At 40.3% G+C, this 22985-nt stretch overlaps 1 protein-coding gene across 6 annotated transcripts in view; it reads right to left on the bottom strand.

The window, feature by feature from the left end:
• The window catches only part of LOC124612878, a 139411-nt gene that overhangs the window by 26159 nt on the left and 90267 nt on the right, over positions 1–22985 (bottom strand). For all 6 annotated transcript variants that reach the window (XM_047141319.1, XM_047141320.1, XM_047141321.1 and 3 more), the window contains 2 exons: positions 15047–15265; positions 4605–5390 (listed from right to left, as the gene is read on the bottom strand). In XM_047141319.1, the coding sequence (XP_046997275.1) occupies positions 4605–5390; positions 15047–15265 (1005 nt within the window). The remainder of the gene's footprint in view (positions 1–4604; positions 5391–15046; positions 15266–22985) is intronic.

Here is a 22985-nt window from a genome sequence, read left to right as displayed (position 1 = left end):
AGCCCCAAGACTCAGGGAGCCAACACAACCGCCAGTTCACCATACGTTCGAGCAGCTTTCACATAAAGTCAGTGATGCTGATAGGATGATGGCTATCCACATCTGGCAGGTTCTTAACAGGTTTTAGCAATGGAACGATGGTACTTTCTCGCCATTGCGATGGGAGTTCGCCATCGCTCTAGATGTGGTTGAAGGCAGCAAGGTGGTGGTGCTGGTAATCTGCTGACAGATGTTTAATCATTTGGGAATGGATGTGGTCTGGTCCAGGGGATGTGTCAGGCCAAGTGGCAAGGGCACTGAGAAATTCTCACTCAGTGAAGAGAGCACTATATGGTTCAGGGTTGCATGGAACAAAACATAGGTGGTGTCGTTCCACCTGGTGTTTTAGGAGACAAAAGGCAGGGCAGTAATTTGCAGATGCAGAGGAGTGAGCACAACGCTCAACAAGATGCTCCGTGATCAAATCTGGATCAGTATATACAGTTCCATGTGTGGAAATTCCAAATATACCTGCACGCGTCTGATATCCATAAAGGCATCTGAGCTTGGTCCAAACCTGGGAAGGAGAGGTTCGTGCACCACTGGTAGAGACGTATCGTTCCCAACACTCCTGCTTCTGTTGTTTGATGAGTTGACGGACCTAGGCACGGAGTCATTTGAAGGCAATGAGTTGCTCCATGTATGAGTAGCACTTATAATGTTGGAGGGCCCGCCTATGATCTCTAATGGCTGCAACGATTTCCAGCGACCACCAAGGCACTGACTTCCGCCAGAGGCAACCTGAGGAACAAGGGATTGCCGATTCAGATGCGGCAACAGTGGTAGTAGTGATGGTCTGGATTACCTCATCAATGTTGCCACACAACAGAGATTTAATGGTGGTAGCAGAGGAGAAGGCATCCCAGTCAGCCTTGGTAAAAGCCCATTTGGGCAATCATCCAGGTGAGTGATGCAAGGGAGGGACATGAAGAGTGGGAAGTGGTCACTACCACAGAAGACGTGAGCTCACCAGTGGATAGAGAGTAGAGGCGAGATCAACAGCCAAGTATGTGCCATGCACCACAGTGAAATGATGGGGGCACCTGTATTGAGGAGGCAAAGGTCGAGTTGGGTTAGAAGATCCTTGACATCTTTACCACGGCCAGTAATATTGGTTCCACCCCACAAAGGGTTGGCGGCATTAAAAATCACCCACAAGTAGAAAAGATGAAGTGAGTTGGGAAATTAGTGCAACAAATACCTGGTGCGGCACTTTACCATCTGGAGGAAAGTAGATTTTACAGATGGTAATTTCCTATATTGTCCTCACTCTGACAGACACAACTTTCAAAGGTGTTTGAAGGGGTACTGGTTCGCTACAGACAGAGGTAATGACATAGATACAGATGCCGCCCGACGGTCTGTTACAATCATTATGGTTTCTGTAGTTCCCCGACAGCCACATTGTGGGAAACCATGTTTCCTGAATGGCAATGCAAAAAACAGGTGTAACACTCAAAGAGTTGTTGTTAACTCAGCTAAGAGGGAGAAAAAACTGCCATAATTCCACTGGAGGATGATGCTTTCTGTCGTCTAGGAAGACATGAAAGGACCAAGGAGGCAGATTAAGGAGCTTGCTGGGAGGGCTTCTCTGAAGTAACTTCGGGGAAAGAGGAAGATTGTGAAGCCCTTCGACCAGCAGCCAGTGGCTCCTTCAGCCACTGGCTGGTGTACGATTCACCAATGGAGGAGACCATGGAAGGCAGAGTTCCAAGGGACCCCTTCCATGTGAGAGGAGATGGAGCAGGCTTTTGTTTCTCTGGCTGGCGGGAGGGGACTGATGTCACCGGCATTTGGAAGGGGTTGGTGCTCCCAAAGTAGATGCTTTGGGAGCAACAGAAGAAGATGTGCCTCCAGCCATCAGGAGGGGGGATGCAAATAGGCAGCCCTGGGGGCCCACTGTAGAAAGCTTGGACAAGGAGCATAATGGCATCAACAAGGGCGACATCATCATAGCACCAGCTTAAGATGATAGCAATCAAGCAGGGTTCATCCTTCTGTATTTCAGTTTAGCCTCGCGGTAATACAGCCCGTCCAGGATCTTGTACTCAATTTTCCACTCCTTTTGGAGTACTGTGGAGTCTGGCGAGCAGGGGCATTGGTGCTCCCCACAGTTGACACTGGTAGGAGGAGGTGTACATGGAGTATTCGGATGCAGTGACATACGCAATCTCTACATGTGGTGCTCAAATTGCACCGGGAAGACATGTTCGAACTTCCAGCACTTAAAGCTGCAAATAGGGGGAAGGACATATGGTTTTACATCACAGCGGTACACCATCACCTTTATCTTTTCAGGTTACGAATAACCCTGAAAGGCCAAGATAAAGGCAGTGGTGACAACCCTGTTATCTTTAGGCTCCCTATAAACACACCAGATGAAGTGCATGACCTGTCATTCTAAACTGGCACATAGATCATCGTCGGACTGCAACAGGAGATTGAGATGAAAACTTATTTTATGGACCATGTTGAGGCTTTTATGGGGAGTGATTGAAACGGGGAAACAGGAATATCACCCAACTTGCCACAGGTGAGTAAAGCCCGGGACTGGGCTGGGGATGCCGTCTGAATCAGGATTGACCCATTGCGCATTTTGGACAGCGCTGTCACTTCCCCAAACTTTACCTCCAGGTGTTTAACAAAAAAATAGAGGCTTTGTATCAAAAAAGAAGTCCTCATCTGTTCCACTGCATACTAAATACCTTGGCGAATAAGTCTCTCTCTTTTCCATAGCCATATGTTTTTACCATGGTGTAGGTAGGGAGGGGAATGATTTAGGGTCATATTTCTCAGCATTATAGTCTATCCTGCCCTTGTTAGAGACTGCTGGTGCTATTCGGTCACCAGCAAGAGATGGCTTGGACCGCTTCATTGCGGATGATTCTCCCTGATGCCACCCACTACGATCAGGTGCTCTCCACACAAGCACCACCCACCCACAGCAAAGGCTGCCTGGTATGATGGCCATTGGTGGGACTCCCGATGCCACAACAAGACAGGCATCTACTCCTTGGCACATGTGAGGAGTTTGCAGTTCAGCATCAGCAGTGTGATCCCTGTGTTGTCAGGGGGCCACCACCAAATGGGTACACAATGGTCCCACCACATGCTGGATATTGGGTTTGGAGCAAACCAATATTGTCATGGGGGCAAAAGAGGACAGTGGACAACAGAAGAAAATGACATACCTTGGAACATGTCCTCACCCAAATAGTCGAGTTGCAGAGACATGACAATAAGAGATGCAGAAGATCTAATCACATTATGGATATCTGGTGCACCAAGTAAGGCATCCTTCTGCAAATGGCCCACATGTCTTAGAATTTTGAAAGTGTGAAGTCAAACCTTAAAAGGGGACCAGAAGTTATTGGGCCAAAAAGTGGGAGACTTCCAGAATGAATGCTCACTCAGCAGTGAGTGTGTATTGATCTGAAACTACCTGAAGATTAAAACTATTTATGGGACCAGGACTCTAAACTGGGACCATTGCCTTTCATGGACAAGTGCTCTACTGAATGAGCTTCGGGGTAATTTGGAACATAGGAAATGCAATACCTGCGGACGTCAATATATGAAGCAGTTTGTGAGCAGTGCTTTTATAGCTCAGTTGGTATAGCATTTGGCCGCAAAAGGCACAGGTCTCAGGTTTAAGTTCCAGTCCAGCACACATTTAATCTGTCGCAATGTTTCAACTCAACACACTCTGCCGCAACTGAGAATTCATTCTGCAAACAATTCCCCAGGCTGTGGTTAAGATGTTTGTGCACGACATCTTTTCTTTCAGGGGTGCTGGCCCCACAAGATGTGCGGGAAATTTTCCATGGACATGGAAAGGTAGAGATGAGGTAATGGCAGAAGTAAAGCAATGAGAATGGGTCATGAGTTGTGCTTAGATGATCAATCAGTAGAGCACTTGTTCGTGACAGCCAAACAATCCAGCTTCGAGTTCTATATCTGCATCGCGTTGGGTGTCATATAGTTCTTATCCCATACTCTTCCTGCACTCCCACCCACCTGTCACCTCCCTCCTGATCTCAACTTCACTTGTTCCACAGTGTGCATTTTATCAAAGACATTCCAACGTCATTTCAATTTGCTGTTGTCACAATGACTAATACTCATACACTATTAAAAAGTTAAATATGTGTATAACTTTTTCAAATAACAATGTGTGTGTGTGTGTGTGTGTGTGTGTGTGTGTGTGTGTGCATGCGCGTGCATATATGTGTGTGTGTGTGTGTGTGTGTGTGTGTGTGTGTGTGTGTGTGTGTGTGTGCGCGCGCGCGCCGCGCGCGCGCGCGCGCGCGCGCGCGCGCGCACTTACATGCAGAAATTACTTGTGAATTATGGCTTCATTTGTGTACCAGTTGTCAAATTGGGCACTGTACACCTTAATTTCATGTACAGAAAAAGCCTCAAAAACTAAGGAGACTGTGAATGTAATTTGCAAAATTTGCTTTATGTGCCATTGAAAGAGCTGATGAACAAGGTAATTTCAAGTGTACTGGTGCCAAAGAAAAGCAAGGAACTGATTTCTTATGAAACTGTTTTTAATTACTTACCTTCCATTTGGCTTCAGTTCTCAACAGTGCCCCATTCTTCACCTTATCAGTACCTGGAGTTTCACTGCTATCATAACCAAAACTATTTGCCTCTTCTAGTATTGGAATTGGTAGTGAATCATTAAGATTTTCTTTATCGGCCGTAACTGCTGTAGAGTGGATTTGGCTCTGGTCACTAGGTAACTTGGGTGCAGAATTACTGACAGTTCTGGAACTGCTACTGAGTGATTTAGTTCTTGGAGTTGGTACTGGACGTTTCCTTTGTGCAGTCTCTGTATCCTTTCTTACATGTGAGGAAATCTCCGGATTGAAAGACAATTTTGCTAATGAAAATTGGCAAGAATCCTCCACACTAGTTTCTGAAGGGCCGGTACTTAATTCCTGAGATGAGTTTTGTTTGATACAGCCTAAATTGTCAGGTACATGTGTTATGTCACTGACTGTAGCACCAGGAGCACAGTTTCTTTCAGTCCAACAAGGTCTTTCATATTTTTTATACTTCGATCCATCTCCAGTGTTATTTGAAATATCTTGTGTTTGACACACTTCAAGAACTGATAAATAGTTGCCATTATTATTATCTACGATGATGTTAAAAGCGCTGTCATATTCATTCGAAAAATCTGCATTGTCTGTCACTCCCTGAGGCAAATGTTTAATTTTTTCAATTTTTGTGGGCAAAGAGCTTTCGTATTTAGCATGGTTCTCATTATTTGATCTGCTACTTTTCAGTGTACAGTCGTCTTGTTCATTGCTGGACTTACACGACTCAAACTGATGCATTCGCTGAAAGAGAAATACAAATGAAATTTAATTTTGTTAATATCATAAGAAAATAAGTAGGCAGTGGGGCACTTAACCTACAGCAAATTAAAGTTACAAATTAAGCAATTGCATTTAGAAGCTGAAGATACAATCATGATAAATGAGTTTTCTTAGAAACCAAAACTTTCTGCAAGAAAAATGCAACACATGACAAATGCACAGGAATTTTTGAGAAACATCTAATTTTACAAGATGTCCTGCTTGCAGTATTATACCCAATTTGCAGTTTGTTCCTTTTGTTATGACTCTCATCATCATTTAATTTAACAAAAATATTAGGAAAAAATGTAATGGTTTATTCATTCACTGTTGCCTTCACAAACAGCATTTGAAGCATAAAATATAAACAAGCCTAGCACCCGCTGCTTTGCTCACGTCAACTGTACAGTCTGCACAGTTTTCTTCTTCTTCTTCTTCTTTTTTTTCTTCAAACCTAAATGTGTGTTGTAATGCCCATTGCCCATGTGTAAATCTACACACTGTGTAGTGTATCCAGTCTACACAAACTAAAATGCAGACACAGTATTACAATTTAATAAAACGATTCTCTGTAAAAGATTTGCATATTTTTTCAAAATATAATTGAATTTATTAAAGCACTTATTTGTATATCACACCAGTAGTTGTAATGTTTAGTGCCTAAGTCACCAGGATGCTGTTGGGACTGACTCTTGAATAGGTGACATAGAACTGCCCATTTGAGAAGCAATCATCCTCCCCCTAATCCATGTCAATACTTGCCACCTTTAATGAAAGGCCCTGAGATTTTTTTAACATTCATTGCAAAGCATACTTTAAGATGGGATTACAATCGCTTGATCTCAAATGAATAGTAAGAAGGAATAAGAGGTATTCAAGGTATGAAAATCAGTTCATCTCCAGCACATTTCGTAAGCACAGTTTAGGTGAGTTGAAGATGCACACTAGCATGACAGGTGTACAAACATTCAGGGGTAGTTTATGAGAAGGGAAACAAGGTAGCTTAATGCTATTAAGGAATTCCACTGGATAGTGAACTGCTTTATCTGTCTGCAACACTGAATCAATAGAACTGTATTCCATTCCTGACCCTCCAATGCAATTAAGTAGTATGTCATCAATGTTCCCTGTTGTTCTTGGGTGTTAGTATGGCCCATTCACACAGCAAGACCAAAGATTGTCTATATGGCAGAGTTAGGATAATTTCTGCTCCATATTTTCAGTAGGAGTTCAGAAAAAATTCGGGCACAGATTGTCCCTTACATAGACTCTCACATTTTTCTTTATGAGACAGAGCCACAGGTGCAAAGATTTTATGCATGCCCCAACCTTGTCAAGTCGAGTTCCTCTATGTACAACATGAAGAGTCTGCCTTAGGTCCCCTGCCAGCAGCACAGTAACTCCACCCCACACAATCATCACCTCTGAGGTCTTTCAAAGTTTTATTAAGTACTTCAAATTCACCTTTGGGGACCATGATACCCTTACGCCACAGGATAAATTTACACTCGTGGAGAACTTCAGCCATATTACTCTGTCTAGGGAACTTGCATATGGGTGTTTCAACTTTGATGAGAGTGAGAGGGAATTTATAGGCAGAGCACTGTGGCAGCACTGCCAGAAGATGCCATAGCTAAAGCAATGCCCCAATCAATTCTTATTTTTGCTAGAAATAAGTTTACTAGAAAAGGTGACCTAATCCACTGGGAGCATTCAGGAAAAATAATTGACTCAAATGTGATTCAATACTATTTAACATTTCACTTCACAACGACCAGAGGGGTGCACAACTGTTAGGGAATTTATGCTATCCAAGACTACATGCATCAAAGCATTTGTGTCACAGTTTATTTTCCTTCGATAATCTATATTCTACAAGACTACTTCATGCTATTTTGGTTCAGGAAATCATACTGTGGTAAAGTTTGGCCTCCCATAGCCAACACTGCATCCTCAATCTGTACCTGACATTTATTGTATAAGTTGTTAAAAATATTTTCTGCAGAACAATGCAAATTTTCCTCAATTTGGTGAATGAAGTCTTCCAACAAATTAAACTTTTCCCAGAGATTCAGCAGATCAGAGAGTTAAAGAATACCAACATCACTGAATATCTCTCTTAGTTCAAATGGTGAGTCACACAGTTCAGCTTCTCTCAGTGCAGAATCCCAATGCCTGTCATCCTCCATCAAACCAAAAGCTTTGCAGGCAGATTGAAATATAGGGTGGTGGGTCAGAAAAACATGTTGGACTTCGAACCTCATGCAGTAGTAACCATAGAAGATAGCACTCAATGTTTGGGTGGAGAGTGTAGATTATTCCAAAAGCATGGTCTTTCTTCACTCCTGGCCATCCAGTCACTTCCAATCCTCAGTCTTTCACACACACTCGACATTCCATACATAGAAAGAAGGGACTTCAGAATACAATACAGTTATTGCAAATTGGTCAATTCTAAGAAGGGCAGTAGTGTGGTCTGTTGTGGGTTGTTGATCTTTTCAGCCATGTTTTCAGATGTAAAGTAAACATACTGACAGTTTTTCAAGACGGGCAGAGAGATGGGGTGACTGTAGGATATCTCTCTTTTACAGAAAAGACCAACATTCTCAAAACTGCTTTGGAATTGCTGATTTAATGGCCACTTCCATACAATTTTACCCCATCTTTCTGGTTTTCTAAGGAAAATTTGGTCTGATCACTACCTTTATTTACATATTTACAAATGTATTTAATATATTTGACGGAGTTGCAGTACTCAACATTAATATGAGTACTGAAGATACGTAAAAGTGCAGGGTTGTAAGGTACCACCCAACTGTTATCTACATGTATATCCCTTCTATATTTCTAATTTAGTGTATGTCTATTAAATATCGCCTGAATAAAGACCTACAATACATTAGGTGATTGTCTTCTCCTTTTCTAAACATTATATGGTAAGAGCAGAAATTTATGGCAAAAACAGTCTTTTTGAGAGGTCGTTTGGTCTCAAGCTCTAATGGGCTAATCTATAGACTACCCACCTTTGCCACAAAAAAACATAAACGGTTATTTAGAGTGCTGTATGACAGATGGACTTTACTGATATTCCACAATCTATGACCAAAGTTCTGGAGGACAATGTCTCATCACCAGCACTACCTCATTAGTGCATTAAAGCAACCACAATAAGCATCACTGGGTTTTCTTAATGCATGAATCACAACTTCAGATTCCTTACACATTGAAAGAATCTTTTCTACAGCTGTTTTTAGGTGTTTATGTAGTTGCTGACATTCTGCAACACATTCTGTAAAGATTTCACTAATGTTTGTTTCACACCAGCAAAGTTGCTGCATCTCAAATGTACTTCTGTTTTGTCCTCATCCATAAAATATATCTGAAGAAAATGTGCTTTCTATTTAAGTTTCAGTAACAGACTTCCTGCCAAATGACACACTTGACCTCAAACCTTAAAAGTTGGCATGAAACTGCCTTCTGTAATTTGCTTGACACCAAGTGATGTCAACTGGAAGCATCCGTGGTACTTTCAAATGTGGTTTATGAAACAGACATTCACTGGGTGCCCATCCATAATATATAAAGAGGTTCAGGCACATGTTCAAAGGATCGGAGCTCCTCCTTGCCAGCACAGCAGCATATTCTGGGAGCCTGCCCCTGCTAATTAGGGGCTTTACAGTACTTGCATTTGTAGCTCATAGTATCTGAAGTCACATTATTATTGATCTCATATACTACTTCCGGGTTGTGTGTCATGCCAGAGTTAGCTGTGGCTTTGCAGGGGCGAGCATGTTCTTTAGTTTTTATTCAGTTTGTTTAGGTCATACCTTACACTCATTGCACCATGTACTATTTGTTTAATTTCCTGGTACCATATTGCTGCTGCTCTATGAATTTCCAGCTTTTTTTTTCCTATATATTTTTTGATGACTTCTTAAATTGCTTCCTCATTTTAACATTAGTGCATCCAGCACAGTGTTCTCTACAACCACTGTGGGCAGGGTTGTTGAAAGATGATGTCCATAAATTAATTACAGCTGAGTCAGATCCTGTAGCAAATGAAGTTTTTATGAAGTGTACAACTTTGCTTCCGCCATTTGCCGATAGGTGGCAACAACAGTAAGTAGCAGCCGAAAGAAACAAATCGCAGATGTCAGGCACTCATTCAAACATTAGTCGATTTGTGTCTGCATCATAAAGTTGTTCTTGATTGAAAATGTCGGCTTACGAGCCTAATTCTAGTCATTTGCAGGAGTTGGTACAGTTTTGTTTCAATATGAAGAAAACAGCGGCTGAGCCTGATCAAATGCTCTCAAGTACGTATAGTAAGGATGCTATTGGTGAAAGAATGTGTCTTAGGTGGTTTCAACACTTCAAGAATGATGATTTTTAACGCCGTAGACCGGCACAGTGGTGGAAGAGAGAATGTTTTCGAAGATGCAGAATCGGAGACATTGCTGAGTGAAGACTCGTGTCAAGTTCAAGAAGAATTGACATGATTAGTGGGAGCAACACAGCAAGCCATTTCAAAACATCTCAAGGCTACGGGCATGATTCAGAAAGAAGGAACTTGCATCCATGTGAGCTGAAACCAAGAGACGTTGAATGGTGTTTGTGAACAGTTGCTTCAGAGGCAAAAACGGAAGGGATTTCTGCATCGCATTGTGACCGGGGACGAAAAATGGGTTCATTATGATAACTCTAAAAACAAAAAATCATGGGAATATCCTGGCCATGCTTCCACATCGACAGCCAAACCGAATATTCACGGCTCCAAGATCATGCTCTTCATTTGGTGGGACCAGCTTGGCGTCGTGTACTATGAGGTGTTAAAACCAAGTGAAACAATCTCAGGTGCTCATTACTAAAAGCAATTAATGCGTTTGAGCAGAGCTTTAAAAGATAAAAGGTCACAATACAGCGAGAGGCATGATAAAGTTATTTTGCAGCATGACAACGCTTGACACCACATTGCAAAAGGGGTCAAAACGTACTTGGAAACGTTAAAATAGGAAGTCCCACCCCACCCGCTGTATTCTCCAGACATTGCTCCCTCTGACTATCACCTGTTTAGATCAACGGCACATGGCCTGGCTGACCAACACTACCGATATCATGAGGAAGTCACAAATTGGATCGATTCGCAGATCGCTTCAAAAGATGAACAATTTTTTCAACGCGGGATTCGTACACTGCCTGAAAGATGGGAGAAAGTAGTGGCCAGCCATGGAAAATACTTTGAATGATACATGTGTAACCAATTTGTTTCACTGAAGCCTCAAATCTTGAGGAAAAAACGATGGAAGCAAAGTTGTACACCTTGTAAGTTGAGCGTAACATACTCAGGGTGAATAAAAGGTGTTACAATAGAAAACACTTCATTTTGAGGTAAAACATAAACATCAAAATGACCGCTAGAAATGTTAAGCTTAGGTGTAGCCTCCCCACAGGCTTACCTTTCATTCCGAATTTTGCATAATGCTCTTTAGTTCAATAAACTTCGAATACAAATTCAAAGAGCTCCCTAGCTGCCACCAGATATCTGTAACCACCATATGTTTGAGGTTGGGACATTATCAGCAAAGCAGGCATCAGAACTGCAGTAGTTATTACCATCATGGTCATCGGACATGATGGAAAATTCTTTCCAATTCTCTATGACGTGATGTATGATCTGATCATGAACTTCCCTAGTTCGCAGCTGAATGCTGCACAGGACATACAAAAGTTCTAGGAATAAGCATGTTCTGTCCCCTACAATATTTATGACAGTACAATGCAGCCACTCACCATTTATATTTAAAATCTCTATATCCAACCACAGAATACACAGAAGCAAAATTAATTTGATAAAGTTTACTCTCACATAATGAACAAAAAAATAAATATTATCTTGTAAAAACCCAAGAACCTACTCTTTAAAAAAAGTTTGTGATCCTTTACGTGGCTGCCATTCTTTTCGTAAGTAAAGTGTTCCATTAAATTTAATTTCATTTCATGTAGATAGTCAAAAAAGAAAGACAAACATTGGATAAGTAGTTCTATGTGTATCAGCACCAGTCTAGGACCTGGTACAGGAGTTTCTCATCTCAAATGGACATTCCTTGACATAGAATCACATTTAAAAGTGGTATCTACTTTGTCATCAGTAATGATTAGTTTGCATAGTAACTACAACAAAAATACGTTTATAAACATATATTACGCCAACAGGAAACTTAGGTATTAAAGATCTGTTTCTTTTTCTGTAAAATAATGATGGATCCAATTTGTTGTGGTGATCGTTAAATCGCTTTCTTTGATTTAGTTCACAAAATGCAACACCTTCTGAACTTTCCGCACTAATTAAGGTCATAAAGCACCCCTGGTAGCTGAAGTCTGAGATTTCTGTGAACCTGCCTTTTGAATTCTTGTGGCGATATTTCCACAGAAATTTTCATCCCCTAAGACATATTTCTTTATTTCTAACTGAGAAGTCAAATACCAATTTTCATCGATTTAGCTTTAAAAGTTGAATTTCCAAAAACTTTGTAACACATAAGAGGTGACCAATTTGTCTAGAAAATTACTTGCTACCTGTCTTAGCTATCATGTACAATATTTTTTTTAATTCCCCCCCCCCCCCCCCCCAAAAGCTGGCTCATACTTGAATTTCAGTATAATCACTTTTTAACTGCTCCCCCAGTAATCAGTAGTGTCTTTATGAATATTAATGTATACTTTTTGCTTTATCCAACTGCTGTTCGTTAAGTTGCACAAAGCAGCTGATCTTAGACGAGAACATCAGAAACCTGCATTGTATAAGTGTTAACCTTACATTTTTTTTACTATTAACAAGGATTAGCTTTGACTAGAAAAAATTTGTGCAAGAAATTGAAGTCAGTTTTACAATCATCAATTCACTATCTAGTGACACAATGTATGATCAGAGACAAAAGATTTTTAATCAAAAAATTTATAGTATCAAAAAGAAATAATTAAATCAAGCTGTGGCAGGACGACACACATACAAAACGTACTGAAATTTGCAAGCTTTCGCAGCCAGTGGCTCAGTCTTCTCGCAGAATAGCTGAAGGGGAAGGAAGAGGAGTGAAGGAAAAGGATTTACAAGGGTTAAGAAAAGGGACAGAGTTCAGAAAAGTCACCCAGAACCCTGGATCAGGAGAGACTTACCAGATGGGATGAGAAAGAAAGACTCCCTTCTCATCCTGTCCGGTAAGCCTCTCCTGACACAGGGTTCTGGGCAACTTTTTCAAACTCTACCTCTTTTCCTAAACCTCACCAATCTGTTTCCTTCAACCCTCTCCCTTCCTGTTCGACCTTTCTCGCAGAAGAAGGAACCACTGGCTCCAAAAGATTGCAAATTTCAATACCTTTTATATGTGAAAAAATTTAAACTAGTACTTCCAGCCCACTTCTCCATACAATATTAATTATGAAATGAATGCCTCAATGGGAATTAATTTAGTAAAGTTGGAATGATATGAAATGACATCAGTGCAAACCATTTAGATATGGTAAACCTCCGCTAATGAGACAAAACACTGGTGGTGTTGCAGGCACGTGACGTGATAAGGGAAGTATACAAGCAGAGGATAGAGAAATGGGGAATTATTCTAGTGATAATATGAGTCACAGATGGGGATATCCAGTGACATAAGTGACTTTAAGATTAGATTGTTACAGTACTGAGCATCTTGAAAGCAGCGAAGATGGCTGGCTGTTTACATGCTACTGCTGTGAATGTCTATGGAAAGTTGTTGAAGGACGGTGAAACCACGAGTAGGCGACAAGGTGTTTGATGGACAGGTGTCATCACAGAATGTGGAGGTCGGAGACTTGCCTCCACTGTACAACAGGATAAACTGCTATCTGATAACAGAGTACAAAACCTTCATAGGCATAACTTTAGGAGCTTGTCATAAAAGCAAACATTGTTGTACATGTGGTTCCGCAGCAGACAAAACCTATTTGTTCCCATTTTAGACCATCTACATCATCAATAACAATTGTAGAGGGCATGGTATCATTGAGATTGGAACATGGATCAAGGGAAATGTGTCACATAGTCAGATGAAACACATTTCTTGTAACACCAGTCGATGTTGATGCCCAGATACACCATTACTCACGTCATGGCTCCTAGGAACATGCACTGCAGCACAGGACATATAGGCTGGTGGGCCTAGTATTATGTAGTTCTACTTAAGGGAACTGCATCATCTGCGCATAGACAACTGGTGCGACATAACTCTGGGTTCCAAAGGTGGACCAACACACTGTTAAGTAGATGGTCTAACATTTTGCCTCGTCAGTGTATAATGTAATGCAGTGACATTTCAAAATTTGTGTCAGACCAGGACTTTAATTTCTTGCTTATTGCAAGCAGCTGCCTTAACTACTAAGCCATCAGGGCATGTCTCCAGACGTGAATCATACTTTTTATATTGTTCGGGTTTTCCCTCTATGATTTCCAAGCACTATCACCATATGTTCTTCCAAGGGCTTTCATGGAAACTGTAACATTGGGTAATGGAGCTTGTGAATAGTGCCTCACCCTGCCACAAAGGATATAAATAAAATTTCATTGAAATGAAATGAAGAGATCAATGGGGATGAAATCAATGAAGATTCTATGGCACTGCAACTGTTGTGGGGTTTAGAGGAGACTGGTTAAAAGAGTAGAAAATTAAAAACGTTTTCCACTTTCAATTAGGTTCATTACTTTGGACCGCACACTATTTATGGCTACTAGGAAAAAAAAAAAAAAAAAGAAAGAAAAGGGAAGGAAACTTGTGGCTGTGTGTCTCATTGCTGATAAAGGACATCAGGAAGCAGGAAGAGAACTAGAAAAGGGGTCACATTTACAATAGTACCACAAGGGCTACCATTCTCTTGTTTAAAAAAAAAACAACTGATAGCACCATCACTAACTCAATATCAAAAATAATATAGGAGGAAGAACAACATTACAAAAGTGGGGGAGGAGGGTAACACATGCTCAGGGCTCCACACAGAGATCTGTTTTCTTAGTAGTATTGTGAGCCTTCTCATGGTTGTGGAAAACAGAAAACATCTGTCCGCATAGTTAAGCCTGTTTACAGGACACTTTCAACACGCTCAAGTAATCAACAATGGAGTGATATTCGCCCATCCCATCTTAAACGTGACTAATGAGATGTCTTGGTTCTAAAATCGAACTGAGGAAGAAGTTGATTGTCAGTTATGATGAGATCCTTCCTGTGTAGTTCCACAGAGGAACACTACAATAGTTGCATATGTTCCCAAGTTTGCAGGAAGGAATTAAATTTTTTCACTAGTTAAGAAACTGTCCTGTTGCATATTTGAAGTTAAAAGATCAAATATGATTTCTTTAACATTTCAAGTAATGTATGCTGAACTGGAATTTATGGTGGCCTGGTGGTGTATCATTTGCCAAAGAAAATGCTGAATTCAGCACACATATCAAGAAAGGGTAGTTGTAAAGAGTATTTGCAAAACTGAAGTTCCAACCATCCCCCTCAATCAGCACTTACCAGCAGAAGATAATTGGAATTCGAGTCCTCAGCCATTGTTTGTCTGAAGAATTACATGGGTAATAAGAACCAAAGCAGATTTAACAGCTATGTGCAGCTTACCTTCTCTACCTTGTGTCTGCGTTGAGCTTGCTCTCTTTCAAATTCTAATTTCATTCTAAGTTGCTGCTGTTCAACTCTTTTCAGAATAATTTCCTCCTCTCTTCTTTCTTTTTCCCTTTGCTGTGCTTCCAGTTGTCGCTTTTCTTCAATTTGTTTCCTTAATTCCTCTTGATATGTTCGCTTTCTTAGTTGTTCTGTAGCCATATGGCCATCTATGTGCTATAAAAATAAAAAACAAGAGTATTGGAAACAGACTGAAAGGGATATAACAATCCTTGTGAGCACTAACATTCAGTAGTTAAAGCAGTCTCTGTTAATAGTTTATTTGTAGGGTGCAGCATGGGATTTGCAAAAACCTTTACAGCAAGTGCAGAGTTGTGTATGGAACACTGAATAAAATGAAATTTGACAGACAACCACAGCCAAAAACATTTTAAGTAAGATATGTATGTGCCCATTATGAAATGACAATTGAAAATATAAATCACTGTACTGTCACTACGCATTTTTACACACACACACACACACACAACCATGTTCTTTGCACTTGGTAGCTCTTAATAAGCAATCTTTTCTTAGTTCAATTATAATTAAATATATGTTAATCTTCACCAATGCAACTTTTGTATCCACGTAACTTTGAGCCTTCAACTAAACTAGTTCTTCTTTTTTTTTGGCTTCTGTTGTCAGACAGCTTCACAAGCTGCCAAAACAGAGTCAAGCATACAAACTGTTAATGCATTATTAACTGAAATAACATGTAGTGAAAAGAATAATAAATACGACTGGTTGCAGTGATTTGTATTTTCAACTGAAGCTGGAATGCAGTGCCAGTGGGTCTGAAGAGACAAAATGTTGAACATTTTCGATACAGAAGATAATCAGTAGTCAACTCCTTTACATGAAAGCAAAGAACAGTGAGAGCTCTTGAATTTAATGGAGACGCATTCCCCATTTCAAACCAACGCCTTCAACCAGTATTAGAGCACTAGCTCACTGAACTCAACATTACACATTTGCTTGTTTGAAATGCTGTACATGTAAATGACTTCCGTCTCTATCATATATAGAAACGTACATCCTTTGTAAGCAGATTACCTGTGGCAAGAAAATATTTATGCATTGGTATTGATGATGTTATTAGGCTTATCAGCAGCAACCTTAGTGAGAATGGACATGTGCATTTACTCAAGTGAATAAGCAAGCAAGGGTCTATGTCCCATCGATACAATTATATTGTTCTTATGGTCTTGGTTTGATATAGCTCTCTAAACTAGCCTATCCTGCGCAATCATATCCATCTCCAAACCTCCCCTGCCTCCAATATCAAATTGACAATTCCTTGACACCTCCGAACAAACCTTCAAGCCTTATCAATCAATTTCTTCTTTTAGTCAAGTTATTTTCTCCTCAAACATATTCATTTACCATGTCAGTATTTACACGACCTACCCATTAATCTTCAGCATTCTTCTGTACCACCACATTTCAAAAGTTTGTATCCTCATCTTAACCAAATTGTTTATCACCCACATTTCACTTCCTCACATTGCTACACTCCAGGCAAATACCTTCAGTAAAGACTTCTTAACACTCAATATTTGATGATAATAAGTTCCTCTTTCTCAGAAACAATTTCCTTGCTATAGCCAATCTCTATTTTCTATTCCCTCTACTTCACCCATCATCAGTTTTTTGCTGCTCAAACAGCAAAATACAACTGTTATTTTTAGCATCTCATTTCCTAACCTAATTCCCTCAACATTACCTTATTTAAATTGACTACATTCCATTACCTTTGTTTTGCTTTTGTTGATTTTTATCTTGTATCCTCCATTCAAGACACTGTCCATTCTCTCCTCTTCCAAATCCTTTGTTGTCTGACAAAGCTACAATGTGATCAGCAAACCTCAAAGTTTTTATTTTTTCTTCTTAAAATTTAATTCCCTCTCTAAATTTTTTTTTGGTCTCCCATATTGCTAGCTCAACGTACAGATCAAAAATATCGGGGATAGGCTACCACCCTGTCTCATTCCCTTCTCAGCTGCTGCTTCCCTTTCCTGTCCTGCAATTCTGTTACGCAAAAAATTGGGAAGCATTAAATTTTCTAAGTTCGAACTTCTCGTACCAATCACACGGAATTATCAACAGTTGCCAGCTCGGGAGTGTCAACATTTCAACACCATTACTCATCCAGGAAGACAGCAACCTTGACATTCTTGAGTGAGATTGCGAGCTCAACAGAAAATCATTAGAATAGTGCAGACCCAACTGCTGCTGTAATGTCATGTAAGAGACACTAAGTAGGATGCAACATTGCTTAGCAGGTGTCTGACTAAGCAGTAAAGACCCTTTGTTAAGCAAATGTAGCAGAACTGAAGATCACTGACAACTCAAGATGAACAGAATTAATTCGGTCACAAGGAATGACGCCACAGAGCAGAGACTCCATATCCATTAGAGCACACAATCAGCAAGATCAATGGCATTCATGTTGTTCACACTTGATTCTCTGATGACAGTGCACTAACATCTCGTGTGTGGGATTGTTCTTATGTTGGTCTTACACTTGCTGCCCTATGAGGAGATTACCCATTTGTAACCACAGATAACGAAGTCCATCATCCAGTACTGAAATCAGCATAGCAGCAAGCACTGATGGGTAGTCCAGGGTCTACCAACATGGCTCCGGTCCAGGGCTGAAGCTATCCTACAACTCCAGTGTCATAAGAGTCTGAATGCCTAAAGTATTGGTGGGCCAGATTCAGCATTCAGCACATCACGGCATCCAACATCGCAGTCCACTTGATGGGACAGTGTGGACAGTTATCTGGTTGAGACTGAGTATTCTCTGAAACACTTAGCAGTCAGTGCCATCTCCAAGCAGTGCTACCGACGGAGCATGTCTAAGTCACCATTGGGTGGCAAACTGCTGCACCCCAGTGTCATCTACTTCCACTCAAGAGTTGATGCAGCATCCTCGGCGGCCTTAGCCTACAGTTGGATTCAGCGGATTCTTCTCCGGATTACGTAGCCATTGGCCACTGCCAAAGTCACAGCAATGACTTATATTCTTTGTAATACTCTTGAATATTGTTTTATTGCATCTAACGATGACATAAAAGTCCTCTGTCTGCATACTGACAAAACAATAGGTGTTTCCAGGCGGGCAGTGGGCAATCCTGGCAAACCTAATAACTGCAGTCCGGTTTCTGTCCAAGTTGAATATAACCTTGTGGTATCTGTATTTTATCTCTGCAACCTTCAGAATTTTAAAGATTGTATTCCAGTCAACAGCGTCAGAAGATTTATCCCCTGGTCTACGAATGCTATAAAAATAGGTTTGCCCTTCTTTAACGTTTCATCTAACAAGGAGAGGTCCCCAGGGGTGGAATCAACTTTTGAAATAATCTATAGGGTGGTGTAGGTCATAGGGTCCACAGTATCACACCCTGCAGCCATGCATCCTGTTGGGCCCTCGTTTGCGAGTAAGCGGCAAATAAAAAATTCAGAATTTCAGTGACACTCTTACAGGTTTAAGGATAGGAAGGATGCAGAGGCTGCTTGCCCGGTATAACAGTTACGGTAAGGTTGTCATACGCAAAATAAATGTGACTCCATCCTGGGTTCAGGAGCATACGACAGCAGCTGGTCGAAGAAATGTAGCAATATTATACCAACAAGCACTATATTGATATTGATTAAATAGGCAACCAGTTCCAACATTCCAGTCATATCACCTTCAGGCTTGTCACGCGAATGACATCAAGTACCACTCCTGCATATAGAAGCACATATTCTCATCTGGTTCTATAGATATCCAAATTTCATGAGCATGTGTGGTCTGCAAATATGCTCATGAAGTTTGGTTAACTATGGAACCAGAAACGAGTATTGGTGCCTTGACTTATCCATGCTCAAGTGGCACTTTGTGTCATTTATGGGACAGGCCTCAAAATTACATGATTGGAATGTTGACACTAGTTGCCTTATGAAACAATGTCAGTATAGCAGCTGTTGGTATAGTATTATTGAATTTCATATGCAGTAAGCTGTGGGTTCGAATTTTGTCAAGTGCTTTAAATATTTTTATTTTTAAGTCTTTATCAAAATGACTTTGATCATTATTTTTATTCAATTAATTGGTTAAAATGTAATTTTTTATTTCTATTCTTTTGTCACATCATTTTAATCATTGTATTAACTTTATGGATGTCCATCTTACTGCAAGGATGAGGGGCTTTAGCTGATGATATATATGATAAAGTATCACCACAGTTGTATCTTGAGAATGTCTTTATTCTATCACACGACTAGTTTCAGCTGCACATTACTGTCATCCTCAGGCCCACTGCCAAAGGAGTATTTGATTTTTTTGGCACATTTGCTGTGGGGTCCTTGGTATTAGCACACGTGGGCTAGCTTTCATCAGGAGTTTGTACTCGATACCGTGTCTCCCAATCAATGGAGACAACATGGCATTGAGTACAGACTCCTGATGAAAGCTAGCCCACGTGTGCTGGTAACAAGGATACCACAGTAAATGTGCCAAGGAAATTAAATACTCATTTGGCAGTAGGCCTGAGAATGGTGGTAGTGTGCCGCCGAAACCAGTCGTGTGATAGAATAAAGACATTCTCAAGATATAGCTGTGGTGGTAGTTTTTTCTCATATTGTATTAACTATTTTATTTGGCCTTATTTTGACTGCATGTAATTCTTTTTCATTTGGAATCTTTGTACATTTGATTTTAATTATTTTTATTTACCTATGATAATATTTAAACATTTGTACATGTTGATCTATCAGTTAAAGAACGAAAGATGAGATAAACTATGCAATGGGTTCCAAGATGTACTTTCTTTTTTATGGTAATTGTCGTACAAAAACCTGAAAAATAAATTCTTTTTACACTATGGACAAAGTAATGCAGATGAAGATTTAAACAAAAGAAGAAATTATACATAAAATGAAATTCAAGCAAGATGAGAAATAGAAATAATAAATGCAGTGACATTGACAAAAATATAAGATCATAAAATGGAAGAAATTACATTTAAGTTAATACAAAGCAACAATTACAATCACATGAACAAATATTCCAAAAGGAGAAAGAACGATAGGAAGAAAAATGAGAGCAAGTGAAAAAGTTAGTATGACGATTAATATGATGTGAAAAAGGAATAGCTAAAAAACATTTAAATCAAATAATTGGATAGAAATAATGAAGTCATTTTGATAAAGATTTTAAAATTAAAAAAAAAAAAAAAAATCAAAGCCCATGACAAGATTCAAACCCACAACATTTTGCATCTGATGACTGTGCTGTAACTATTACACTACACAAGCAATTTGTGTATTCTTCCTACTTTTAATGCTGTTGAGTGTCACGAAAAAATTCAAAAGTTTTTTTTGTTGATTACTCACAAATGAGGGCCCAACAACATTAATGGCTGAAGGGCATGATATGTTGGAACTTAATATACATAACCGTATTGATTGTTTTGAAATGTGAAAATGGTTCAAATGGCTCTGAGCACTATGGGACTTAACATCTATGGTCATCAGTCCCCTAGAACTTAGAACTACTTAAACCTAACTAACCTAAGGACATCACACAACACCCAGCCATCACGAGGCAGAGAAAATCCCTGACCCCGCCGGGAATCGAACCCGGGAACCCGGGCGTGGGAAGCGAGAACGCTACCGCACGACCATGAGATGCGGGCTTGAAATGTGAATCCCACCCTGAGGACCTCTTCTTGTACAGTAAGTGAAAGAGTCAATATTGCTTCGTGGGTTCCTACATTTCTTTAGAACTTGAAATAATCTTCCTGAAGTTGGCTTCCATCAGTATTTCAATTCTGTTGTAAATATGAGGGTCAGTCAAAAAGTAATGGCTACTTTTTTCCTCCTCAAATAGTTTGTTAAGTAAAAAATTTGAATTCATGCTATTCTGCAAAGCTGCGTCTCCAACCTACTGCAGCAGTAACTTTCTCTGTTAACAGATGTCAGTACTGCTGTTGCTTGGAGAGTGGACGACACTGATGATCGTATTAGACAGCATTCTGTGACAGAATTCTTGAATGTGTATGTTGATGCAACAGTGGATATCAGCACCGGCAGACAATGGGTTCATTGCTGTAATAAAGTGAAAGGCAAATGTCACTGGCTAAGGAAATGTGGTGCGGCAGGCTGGTGACATCAGTGACTTTACACAACATTCAGTGAGTTGATTACACAATTCATGGTGACCGCTGGGTAATAGCAAGTGATTTGCGTTGCATAAACTCCCTCAATAAAGACAGTGTGGTGGTGATTATTCAACATCTAGCACACTCAAACGTTTGTCCAACTTGAGTACCAAGAATGTTAACCAACCAGAATAAAGAGATGAGAAAAACAACCCTTGCAGCACTTCTGTTTGGAGTTAGAGTGTGTCTGGCAAAAAACTGACTGCAGATGAAACATGAGGGCATTTTTTAACCAGAATCAAAGAGGCAGTCAATGGAATGGTGACTGACAGGGAAAGTTATGGCCACAGTATTATGGGGCGCAGTGGGTATGATTATACCTTTTTTGAGCAGGGATGCACTACAACTTCTGTCCAATATGTCAGGACCCTCAAACAGCCCTTTTTTTCCCTGGACAATGTAACACCACACACTAATCATCACACCACTGAAGAAATATGGCAGAAATGGAAAGTACTACCGATACACAGTTTTCACAGAATGGATTGGTAGTGTGTTTTTTGTGCAAACACACATTTTTAAATGGGACAATGCCTATTGACATAACAGGCTAAAAGTAGGGTAAATTAGAAAGTCAGTGTGGTTGTTGGATGATTCTAGAGCAAGTCACTTATAAGATACTGTATTTTGAATAGTTTCCACACAGACACTTGTTTGAGCCACTAAACCTGTGTAGTTGCAAGGTGTGGTGATGTTATGTTTGCTGACCATGTGCTTGTGTGTTCCTTGAGTGCACTGTGACTTGCTTGTCAGTCAGTGTATGACAGTCCAAGCAGTAGTTCGTGAGTGGACAATGTGATTTACAAGTGGGAAGAATGCAGTTTATTCTTGTGCAGTGTATGAGGTAAGATATTTTAACAGATGTCAACCATCTCTGCAATTATTTATCAACCTCTTCATCCAGTTACGTGAAAGTGGTAGTGTAACACCTAGACAACATAACAGAAGGAAACAAATGATGACAGAAGAGCAGGAAATTAGTGTTATTACTGCTGTTGCCGCTGATCTGCATATTGGCTCCTGCGCGATACACAAGGACTGTGGCATGAGTCAGGCAAGTGTCCTAGGCATTCTCCATCAGCACAAGTTTAATGCCTATCACATCTCTTTACACCAAGAGCTGCATGGAAATGATTATGAGAATCATGTTAACTTCTGAACACAGACGTCAAGACAGGATAGTCTAGATTTATCATATCCTTTTTAGTGATGAAGCCACATTTCCCAATCACAGCCAGGTAAACTGCCAAAACATCCACTATTGATGTGTTGACAATACCTGTTGGCTTTGTTAGGAGGAAAATCAGCATCCATGGAGTGCAAATTTGGGGTGTGGGACTGTGAACCATCAGCTCATAGGCCAGTTTTTCAGAGGTGGAAAATTAAATGGGCACAAGTATCGCAGCTCCTAACAGACCATCTTCCACGGATGCTAGAAGACCTTCCTCTGCAAACTAGAAGGAACCTGTGGCACCAAAATGATGGTTGTCCAGCCCATAGTGCAGAAAGTACTACAGCATGTCTTCAGGAATTATTTCCTAATAGTTGGATTGGACACAAAGGACCTGTACCTCGGCAAGCCCATTTCCCAGATTTGATGCCTGCAGCCTTTTCTTCTGTGTGGAAAGCTGAAACATCTTGCCTACAAAGACATAACAACAACACCTGATGATATGCAACTATGT

The sequence above is a fragment of the Schistocerca americana genome, chromosome 4, assembly GCF_021461395.2.
Source record: "Schistocerca americana isolate TAMUIC-IGC-003095 chromosome 4, iqSchAmer2.1, whole genome shotgun sequence".
Classification (NCBI taxonomy): domain Eukaryota; kingdom Metazoa; phylum Arthropoda; class Insecta; order Orthoptera; family Acrididae; genus Schistocerca; species Schistocerca americana.
This window is presented reverse-complemented; position numbering and strand designations above follow the sequence as displayed.